We start from the raw sequence: 11,327 nt of genomic DNA, 5'->3' as shown, positions 1-11,327 counted from the left end.
CCAAAAATTTGACGTGAATTTACCATCTCTCTAAATTCCACCATTCTCTTCCTAGATGGAAGCTATAGTCGATCCAGAGTAAAAACGAGCTTTCCTTTTACATTCCTTCTTACTAAGGAGGCTGTCCGTAAAGGATGCCATTTTCAAATTTAGCCGCCATCTCCCCCCAACAAAACAGGGGGTAACGTGACACAAATTTTCACCCATATCAAGAAGTACGACATCCCTTGTGCCCAGCCCCGTCTGGGGATCTCTTGCGCATTGAGGGGTTTGTTTTTCTGTGGGGACTGTGCTTCTGGCGAGACGAGATTCTCACTCGTTTCCTGCACACTATTCAGTCCACGTAGAGATTCCACAGGAGAAAGTCGTGCTGCTCGGTGGAGTGAAAATTGGGGAAAGTTGAGATTATTTTGCCCACAAAGTAGGAGAAAAGAGTGAAAGAGAAACGTAGAAAAAGTCGGATTTTGACAAGTTTGTATCGAAGTTTTGAAATTGTGGAAATCCTGCTTGTTTTAAGAAATACAAAATTTTGAACGGAACTCGAAATTTGTGAAGTAAACCTAGAAAAAGTTGGATTTGGACGAGATTTTATCAAAATTTTAAACCGTCTGAATTGTGGAAGTTATTTTTGGTTTAAGAAATATCAAATTTTGAGTGGAACTGGAAACTTGTGAAGTTTTACTACTTTTGAATAACAATTGTGGCCTGAAAAGGTTTTGGAGACAATGCAACATAAGTTTCTGAATTGATTTGGAAATTGAGGAAGGAACGCGGAAGAATTCTGGAGTTTTTTTAGACTGGAAACGAGAAGAAGCTTGAGTTGTGGTGGTGAAGTTGAAAAGAAAACAAAGTTTCTGGAAATTGTTTCCGCGAAGTATGGAGGAGATATTAAAAAATTATGTAATGCAAGTGATTGCGAGAACTTTACAATAAAATTGGAAATTTTCATTGGAAATTTTAGCATTAGAGTTTCATCATTACAGAATCGCGCAAATATATCTAAATGGAATGGCATAATTTTGTATTGTTCAACTTCAAAAAAAATCTCATTACCGACGTTTAAGACGTAAAATTTTAAAAATTTTATGAAAAAAGGATAAAAATCCACTTCTACAAATTTCAAGAAGTCCACGAAGAAAAAAACAACAATTTAAAAAAAGACCAATTTCGTAACGATCACTCCATCAAATTACTGATTTTTAAAAAACTAAAAATGTGAAAAATTTAAGAATTGTGAGAATTTCCTATAAACGGACAGATGCGAATAGAAGTTTTGTTTAACAACAAAAACATAAAATATGAAAATTCCCAAAAATCCGTGAACAATTTAAAAAATAACAATCACGCAATAATCGTGAAATTTAAGGAAACTTTTGAGAATGTGAAAAATTTATGAGTTTCCATAATTTCAAGAGTATGAAAACTCCTAAGTCTGCGCTAACTGGACAGACGCATGCAAATTAATCGCAAATTTTGCAAGGACTTGAACGGAACCTTGTGAAATAAATAATTTCGGAAATTTTCAGAAATTTGTTCGTGTCGTTTAAACCGTGGTGATGGTTGTGCTTTTAGGCGACAATAATAACAGTAGTAGTTCCAGCATCATGTTGGGCTCCGGTCCGAATCAGTACATCCAGCCGGATTATTTGGGTCCACTTCCATCCACGGTAAGGTCCAGGGCAAAAAAAAATCCCTAAAATTCACGCATAACTTCGTAAAGTGGGTAAATTTTGTAAAATAATTTTACAAACTTTTACAAAATAAAGAGACGCCCTTGATTTGAGTAAATCTACAAAAAGTTGGGAGCTAATTTTTCCTCAGAAATATTTGTAAAATTTGGTAAGAGTTTGTAAGTTTACCGGAATTTAGGGATTTTACAATGTTACCAAGAGCTGCGTGATGTGAAGTTTCTAAGAAATTGTGTATGCTTGTGTCCAGCGTCGAAAATTTATTTGTAAAAAAGCTGAAACCTGACATTTCATAGAAGATTCAATGATTTCTAATTTAGCCAAATTCTGGTTTAAGGGCTAAATTCAAAATTTGTTTCGAAATACTAGTAATTAAAAAAAGCATTTAGTATTTTTTTTAATGGCCCAGTTTTTACCTAAATCAATATTTGTAAGAATTTATAGCATATTTTCATTTTATTATTAACATACGATTTTAAAGTTACAATTTGGTTTTCACATTTTTAATCAAAGTTAAACTGAAATTTGGTTTGAAAAGTTGGTTCAGAATTTGCAATAATTATAAAATTTATCTTTTCCTCACTTTTAACGAAAAGAAGTTCTCATATCTTAGATTATGTAGCAAATTTAAATTTCCATTCCAAAATTTGGGGAAAAATCTTGTTAAATTTCCATCAAGATTTTATGAAACAAAGTAAATACTGAATTTCTGTTTATATACTGAGCCTCCCTAAATATTGTTAATTTTCACACAAAATTTTACAACCTTTGATATTTCCTAAATTTTAACGTCAAATTTTCCCATTATTTAAATCATCCTGATTTCATTCGTTTTATATTTTTGTCAGATTAAAACTCCAAAATTAAAATTACTAAAAAAATTATATTCAAAATCCTAACAGATTCCATGGTGGCATGCATGCAAAAATTGTATTTTATTTTATTTTTACTTTTTGAAACCTTTGCTTACAAACCAAAAACATGCGTTTGTATGTTTCGTAAAAGTTCGTGGACCAAATTTCCTTAGAAATGTGTGTAAAACTTTGTAAACTTACAAACCTTACGAAGTTACCAAGGTTACAAACTTTTACATGAGTTCCTTCAGTACGACTATGCATACTTTATTTCGTTCCGTCGGATTTAATTTTTTTTAATTTTACGAGTGAAATTCCAAAATCAACTCATTGTTTTAAACACCTCTGTCTTGATTATAAAGATTGTTAATTTTCGCCTACGAAATCTAAAGGCTGAATAGAATTTTTGGTATTTCCTCATTTTTAGCGTCAAATTTGCACAGTATTTAATTTGTCCTGTGCTGATTTGTATTATTATTTGTAAACCTGATTAAAACTCCGAACTTAAAATTATCCAAAATTATAAACGGTATTCGCCATTTTTACAGATGTATTATGCGGTTCAGAGATAATTGACTAGTTTATAAATTTTAAGTTTCCACCATTATTTACATATTTACATACTTAATTTGTTTGTATTTTATTTTTAAAATTTTGTCAGGGTTAAATTCCCAAATTAAATTTACCACAGAATTATATACTTTTACGAATGTGATAGGTTCTGCGTATCGTCGTCGTAAAGAATAGCAGCTTTTCCCAAAAAAATCTGAAAAATTTCATAAAAATAAAACCCGAAAATTTCTTTCATATCTAATTTTCTAATTTTTTTCAAAATTTCCAGCTGGACTCGAAACAATCCCCGCTCGCCCTCTTGGCCCAAACATGTTCCCAAATCGGATCCGATACGCCGACCCCCGCGACAAAAACGCTCCTCGACAACTCGTCCTCTTCCTCCTCCGGAAAACGGAAAAGTTCTACGTGTTCCGATAATTCGGACGCGGCCTCGTCCACGTCCACGTCCCGCCCAAAATCGTCATCCTCCTCGACAACGTCGTCCCATTCTTCCGTCGCCATGGCAACCACGACGAACACAACGACGACGCCAAAACAGAATGGGAAACTTAGCCCGGAAAATAATAATTCGAAAATTCCCTCCCCGCCATCTTCCAGCGTGCCGGCATCTTTCCGCCCGTACGAAATCACGCCGAAAGACGAATCCAGAAAAAATAGCGGGGGCGGGTCAACGATAAAATCTTCCGTACCTAAGAAAACCTCCCCAAAATCCCCCGAGGGAAGTAGTGATACTACCAAATCTGTCGAAAACCACGTGACCACGGCGCATCACAGTAGTTCTTCCAGCGATAGAAGAAAACGTACCAGCGGGAGTAGTGAAAACGTGTCTTCTTCCTCGGTTAAAAAATCCCGCCAAGATTCCGGCGGCAAAGTGTCGCCAAAACAGGATAAAGAAAAGGATCAAGGCGCCTCCCCAATAATCCGATCCGGTCTCGAAGTCCTGCAAGGGAACGATTATCGCAAACAGATGACCCCATTTTCCTCCTTTTACCCGCCCCCGCCGCCCCATCATGTCGCCCAATTTGAAAATAATCATCCCGCCTTCCGCCCCCTGTTCCCCGGGGGAAGTCACCTCCTCCCCCCGCAGCACCACTTTCCCCCCACGGGGTCCCCATATATTGGATATTCCCGGGTAAAATCGGCCTCCGGAGGGGAATCTATTGTCCCCGTGTGTAAAGATCCGTACTGCGGAGGGTGTCAGTTCAGCGGAGCGGGTGGGGGCGCAGGATCTAGTTCTTCTTCGTCTTCTTCCGCCGTCGCTTTAATGGCGGCCGCGGCGGGGTTTTCATTTCCCGGGGTACCTACATCCACCGCCGGGGTAGGGTTGTCCTGCCCGATAGGCTGCGTGCAAGCCTGTGACCACCCCAAGATTCCATATTCTACGGCTGGCGGGATGCCCATGCCGGCCTCCTTTTTCCCCTCCCTCCTCCCGCCTTATCCTCCCCCGCCTTCTGTCCAAACATCGCAATCTTCCCCGCCCGGGGGATCCGCATCCCGCCCCTACGTCTGCAATTGGATCGTGGGCGAATCCTATTGTGGGAAAAGGTTCGGAAGTAGCGAGGAATTATTACAGCACTTACGCACACATCCCAGCACGGCGGGACCCTCGGTGGAAAATTCGTCCTCCTCGGCGGCACTGGCCGCCGCCATGATGCAGCAACAGCAGGCCGCGGCATATTCAAGTTTACTAGCCGGATTGGGCGGGCATCATAGAACGTACCCTACCCCGCCGTTGTCCCCGCTGGATTCGGCGGGACGGTATAATCCGTATGCGGCGGCGGCCGCGATGGCAAAGGCAATGGGGCATCATCACCCTGGAGGATTATTTCCACCGGGGGGACCCCTCGGACCTCCCCCGCCGGCTTCGTTAGCGGGACTATATTCTGCGTCCCCGTATGCGGCCCTGTATGGACAGAAGATACCGCAAGTTCATCCATAAATCCCGCCCCTAATTGCGGGGTACGATGAGAAAACGTGTCTTGTGTTATGTTAAATATTTAAGTGTGGCGTGCTAAGTCATTTTAATAATTTCTAAAAAAAAGTGTCGCGTAATTGAACTGAAAACCTTGAGATTTTTGGATAATGGCTCAATTATTATTTAAATTTGGCGCGTGTTATAAATTAATGTTCGTCATCACTAATAACTAAACGACACCTTGAAACGTCCCTTAAGAAGAAGATAAATTACACTTAATTAAGGTTCCAGTCATGTCATTAAGTAATAAATTCTGCGTCATTGTGCGTCAAAAAAAGTGACCAATGCCACAAAGATTGATCATCTTTAATTAAGTCATAAATCATGAAAATATATTTATATTTCCAAAAAAATCCTTGTCACACTATTTAGTAAATAATTACTTAATTAATTATGCTCAAAGATTTTTTTAAAATGTTATGCTTTCTTTGGGGGAGGCTCATTTTAAAAGAGCAAAAAACCAATAATGTGTCATTAATATGATAAAGTAAACTTAAAAATAAGAGTGACTGGAAATAATTCATGGGAATTTTCGTAAACTTTGTAAGGTTAAAGAAATATTTTTTAAAATTTATTTGAATTGGAAGGGGCAGAAATTTTAGAAATCTAGAGTGTCTTGATTTTCGTAAAATTAAAAAAAAATTGCACAGTTTACACACCTTTTACAAAAATAAACGTGAATCGGCCAAATGGACGAAAAGTTCTTAGGTGTTACACAATTATTTGGATCTTTGCAACCTCTTATAAAATGTGTAAATTGTTTAACATTATTTTACAAATTTACACAAAATCAGGGATTTTACAAGCTCACATCTTACAAAAATTTAAATCCTTTCATGAAGTTTTTATCAAGTTTACAAAAATACACGTTACAAAAAAATGTCTCTTTATTTTTGCAGCATACCTTAGTTATTTTTCCCAATTTTTCTACACAGTTTACAAACATCTCCGTGAATCTATTTAAATATCCATAGTCACTGATGACCCTTTATAAAATATAATAAATAACTTAACTTACCTCGAAAATAAATATTATAAATATTAAAAATTACCAAAAAAATGACGAGATTCGTTAAAAATTAATTTATAAGGATGTCACGAAGCAGATGAAGAAAAAAACTCGAATAAAAAGAATTATTTATTCATTACGGAAAAGAAAAGCGAAAAATAAATTTGTTGACGATCGTGTATCAATTTTTTTGCCTCGCATCGTAAATAAAATGTCATTTATCACTTGTCAAGGCACGTCTGAAAAATGCAACCACCAATTAAATTAGCTGTCATGAGGCGTACGTAATGTAATGTAGGTACATGTACCAAGTTATTTATTTGTTATTAATTAATTATTGCGCAATTTAATTTTTCAGCAGGGGAAAAAATTGTGAGCAGGTGCATACATCGGGTGAATTTTTGTAACGATTACGAAGGCTAAAAACGTGTCGAAAAGTGTAGAAGTGGAATTTTAATGAAAATTTATTGGGAAAAAAGTAGAGTTTTTCATAAGGTTTTTATTCGCAAATTGTCTAATTTTGGACGAATTTTAACTGAATTTTTATCCCATTTGATCAATCCTATGCTTAATACGAGCTTGTGAAGTTTACAAAGGTTACGAAGGAAAATCAGGCTAGAAATGCATTGTAAAATGGAGAAAATAAAGCCATTATTTGGAAAAAGTTAGTATTTTTGAACGGTTTTTATTCGTAAATTGTCTAATTTAGGGAGGATTTTAACCAAGTTTTGACCCATGCTACACTTAACGTCAATTTTGTCAATTTGCAAAGATTATGTAAAATCAGGCCAGAAGTGTATCGTAAACTGGGGAAACCTGTGTCTTTAATTGGAAAAATTAGCGATTTTTATATGGTTTTTACCCATAAATTGTTTAATTTAGCATGGAATTTTGCCGAATTTTGACCAATTGCTCGAAATTGATTCCACATTTTATGCATGGTCCCTTCAAAGGTTTTGTTACGCATTATGCCGAGTTTTTGTTCAAGATTGAGAATTGAAAGAATTATGAAATGTGATATGATACGAGTACCGAGTAGAGTTGAAATGATGAATTATGAGCTGTCAAGTTGGAGAGATTCCGTTACTTTATTTCTCTCCCCGTCTGTCTAATAACTTGTTAATTAATCATTCTCCTTTGACTTGGGGCACAAAATGGCATGAAGAAAAATGCAGCAAAGTGCAATATCTGAGTGAGTGAGTGAGTGAGTAGAGTGCAAAAAAAAAGCTGTGCAGAATTTTTGGCAGGTGAAGAAAAATGATTCTAAACGTAGAAATGTTCAAAATTTGGTGCATTTTGTGCACCGTGTGCATTAAAATTTTAATTTTTTGAGTTCAAATTTCAATTTTGTTCATTTTATGCACTTTTTGTATTAATATTTCATTTTGTGCATTCAGATTTCGATTTTTGCATCTTAATTTTTATTCTACATATGCATTGCATTTTAAGCGTGACATGCATTTCAATCATTCAAATTTGCAATTTTCATTTTATGCATTGCAAATTTCAAATTGCGCATTTTATGCATTTTGTGCATTCAGATTTCAATTTTTTGCATTTAAATTCCATCGTTTTCATTGTATGCATTGCATTTTAAGCGTGCCATACATTTCACTAATTCAAATTTGCAATTTTCATTTTGCGCATTGCAGATTTCAAATTTGTTCAAATTCAAATTTTCAAATCAATTCAAATTTGCGCATTTTGTGCATTAAAATTTTCATTTTGTGCATTTTTTGTTTGCATTTTACGCATCCAGACCTGAATTTTAACCACAAAACATACATTCCAAACTTCTTATTTCACACACCCACAAAACTTTATTTAATGCACCACATTATCCGTTATATTTATGATATGTTGCTTTAAGTACGTACACAATTTCCTGCTTAATTACCATCTCGTCTCAATCTCAATGACAGCAAGTTTTCTTGTTTATTTTTTCTCCACCACTTTGTCAAATTTATGTATCTTGCTTTATGAAGACTGCTCATTTCCGTTCACATTTTTGATACGAGTGATTATTACGAATGACGAGGGTTAATAACGTGATTGTGACGGCGTGATAAAAATAATTAGCAACTGCAACAAACGATTTTGTGCTATCTTTCAACGAGAGGAAGTTGTTAGCATTGTTTGTTCAGATTAAATCGTTACCATGAGTGAATGTGAGTACATTGTTGTCGATGAGCTGCTAATTGGGTTGTTTAAAAAGGAGGGAAATAATTTATGGGGAAAATTGTAGCTTTTTTTGAAGGAATGGTGGATCAAATTTTGGAAATTTTGAGCAAACAGTTTTTTGTGGGTAAAATATTTTGTAAAAATATTTGGTAAAAAATTGTGAAATTTATGAAATTACGAATAATTTTACAAGAGTACTGGCAAAGATTTTGCATAACTTTTTGTCGATGAGTTGTTAATTGTGTTGTTAAAATTTATGGGAAAAATTGTAGTTTTTTTGTTTTACGGGAAGAAATGATGGATAAGTTTGAAAATTTTGAGGAAAAAGTATGGGTGAAATTTATGAAATTACGAATAATTTAGGTAAACTGGTACGTCAAACTTGATATTTTGGTTGTATTTATATACTTTAGTAGTTAAAGGTCAGCTTGGGTTCTTATTCAATTCTTATTTTGTGAATTTGAAATTTTGGAATTTAAAAATTGGAGAGATTTTTTCAGAATCAATTAATACGTAATGGAGTATATTTCTTCATCAATGTTTAGGAATGAATATCATATTTTTTAATATGATTGATTTCACATTTTGTAAATTGTTTCACGAAATTAGAAATTAAATTTGAAACAGATTTTGGTTGATTTAATTTTTGAATTTTTTTGTTACTGAATTGCCGAATAGAAATTACAGAATTTACGGAAATTATAAAATTCACTGAAATTACAGACTTTACCGAAAGTACAAGATTTACAGAAATTACAAAATTTACAGAAATTACAAAATTTACCGAAATTACAAAACTCACCGAAATTACAGGATTTACCAAGATTACGGAGTTTACTAAAGTTAAGGAATTTACCAAATTTACCAAAATTACCCTATATACCGACAATTTACCGAATTTCCAATAAGTTTACCGTAGCATGTTTCAGTTTAACTTTTCATTTACAAGGTTTACAAATTTTTGCCGTGAATTTACCCACCAATTCCTTTGTCCTGTACACACACACACACAGTACACACATATCTAATTCCATCCATATTATCACGACAAGGCCAAACTTGCCACATTACAGGACTCGTTAAATTATGACTTGTGTCTAATAACGTAATAAAGTCTGCATCGCTGGGCTGTCAGTCAACGTCAACTGGCCAAGTAAGCGATGCGTATCGAGTTTTTATCTCCCCTGACAACTTGACAGGTCCACATCGACTCGAATTATCGTCAACTACTCCACAACAACGACCACGATGACGACGACGACCACGATGATGACGACGACTCATTGTCTTGTCGTCGTTTGTCGGGGAAGATGATGCCAAATATTAATGAATTGGACGTGATTCGGAGTATCTTGGCCTTGTAGTAAATTTAGTAAAATTGTGATTAAGTATGTATCTTGAAAATTTGAAAATTTTATTTTTGGAAATTTCTAACTGGTAAAATTGCATGTTTTTTTTAATTGTGTACCTATTTACATTGTATTTTAACGCGTTAAACTAAATATTAATGAATTGGACGTGATTCAGGGCTTTTTGACCTTGTAATAAATTAAATTTGGTAAAATTTTATGATTGCGTATTTTGAAAAGTTTGAAATTGAAAAACAAATTATTTTAGAAATTTAAACCTCAAACGTTTGTTTTACACTTGTGTTCTCCCAACCTATATAGACATATTTGGACTAAATAAAATATTTCAAAATTATTAAGATTGGCGTGCAAATGAAGATATTTTACGAAACTTTATAGAAATCTGTGCCCGTATTTTTTCGACGAATTTTTGTAATTTATGAATTGTGAGAAATTATAAAAATGGATCAAATTGATATGTGCGTCTTATTCAAAATGTGTATTTTTAATTAAAACAATTGATATTTAATAAATTTTAAAATAAATCTCTAATAAAGGGTAATTTGGGGTTACAATGCTGGACGTGAACTCTGTAGACTTACATAAATTATACATTATAATCAATTTTCGGGGTTCAAAATTTTACAAAATTTGCACAGTTTACACAAATTTTCGTACATGTATCTAACATAAAACCGCAATCCTATTACTGATAAAAGATACTGCATTAAAAGCTTGACGACCACAGAACTTGATTAGCAGCCAATTAAACCACAAAATTTCGCGTAACTTTATAAAATAAAAATGTGGAATTAATTCTTTGGCGATTAACAACATTTAAAAAAATTCTTGACAGTCGGATTTAAATCGCAGATTTTTACGAGGTTCGTCATAAACGGAGAGGATTATGAAGCCGCGAGCAAAATGTTTTTGATACAAGGTTGATTTTTTGATACATTATGTAAGAAAGTGGTCGTAAAAGTGGTGGTGGTGTGATTAAAGAGAGAGATTTGGAATTATGTGTGATTCTGATAATATGTGTCCCATGGATTTTATGACAGGCCCGGTTTTCTTGGTAAGGTGAGGAGTGTGCAGGAAGGATGGGTATTACCGGTGGTAAAAGACCAGATTGGTAAACTTGGCAGGATTGTTTGGATTGGCAAAGTGGGAGATGAAGGTCTTAAAGCTTGTTGGAGTTGTGGTAATAGAGGAGGATTGTGTGGATTTATAAATTTGCTAGAAGTTTGGTAACACATGATTATGCAATTGGTCAACTTGTTAGAATTTTGGTAAAAGAAGATTACCGAATTGGTTTATTCATTAGAATTTTGGCAGTAGCGAATTTTCTAACTGCTCAAATTGATCAGACTTCTGATAATAGAAGGTTTCAAATTGGTAACTTGCTTAAAATTTCAGCAACAATTTTTTTACCGAATTGGTAAATTGATGAAAGCATCAAAATTATACTGCCAAACTATGCTACCCTATTACCAAACAAAATTTGAATCTCGTCGTAAACAAATTTTACCAATGTTTCCTACCAAAATTTCTACCAGACTATTGTACCAAATTTTACCAAATTTACAACCCTACATAACTCACAGCCGTTCCGGTAGGAAATTTTGGACCTGGAAAACTTCTTAAAAAACTGACGACGCCTATTGCGTAGGTCCCTGCGTCGAGTTATATTTTATGAAT

At 34.7% G+C, this 11,327-nt stretch overlaps 1 protein-coding gene across 1 annotated transcript; it reads left to right on the top strand.

The window, feature by feature from the left end:
• Positions 1 to 342: 342 nt before the first annotated feature.
• Positions 343 to 6,245, top strand: LOC110858724 (zinc finger protein Noc). The gene is made up of 2 exons (XM_022107583.2): positions 343 to 1,667; positions 3,384 to 6,245. Exons 1-2 carry the CDS (start codon positions 1,557 to 1,559, stop codon positions 5,052 to 5,054), a joined length of 1,782 nt encoding a protein of 593 aa, XP_021963275.1. The 5' UTR covers positions 343 to 1,556; the 3' UTR covers positions 5,055 to 6,245.
• Positions 6,246 to 11,327: the final 5,082 nt, after the last annotated feature.

The sequence above is a fragment of the Folsomia candida genome, unplaced genomic scaffold (assembly GCF_002217175.1).
Source record: "Folsomia candida strain VU population unplaced genomic scaffold, ASM221717v1 Fcan01_Sc022, whole genome shotgun sequence".
NCBI lineage: Eukaryota > Metazoa > Arthropoda > Collembola > Entomobryomorpha > Isotomidae > Folsomia > Folsomia candida.
This window is presented reverse-complemented; position numbering and strand designations above follow the sequence as displayed.

What these genes read in the sequence shown, in the direction of transcription:
- LOC110858724 (XM_022107583.2), top strand. Translation starts at nt 1,557, where the DNA reads ATGGTTGTGCTTTTAGGCGACAATAATAACAGTAGTAGTTCCAGCATC. An exon ending in TGGGTCCACTTCCATCCACG is followed by an intron (nt 1,668 to 3,383) that starts GTAAGGTCCAGG and finishes CAAAATTTCCAG; the next exon opens with CTGGACTCGAAACAATCCCC.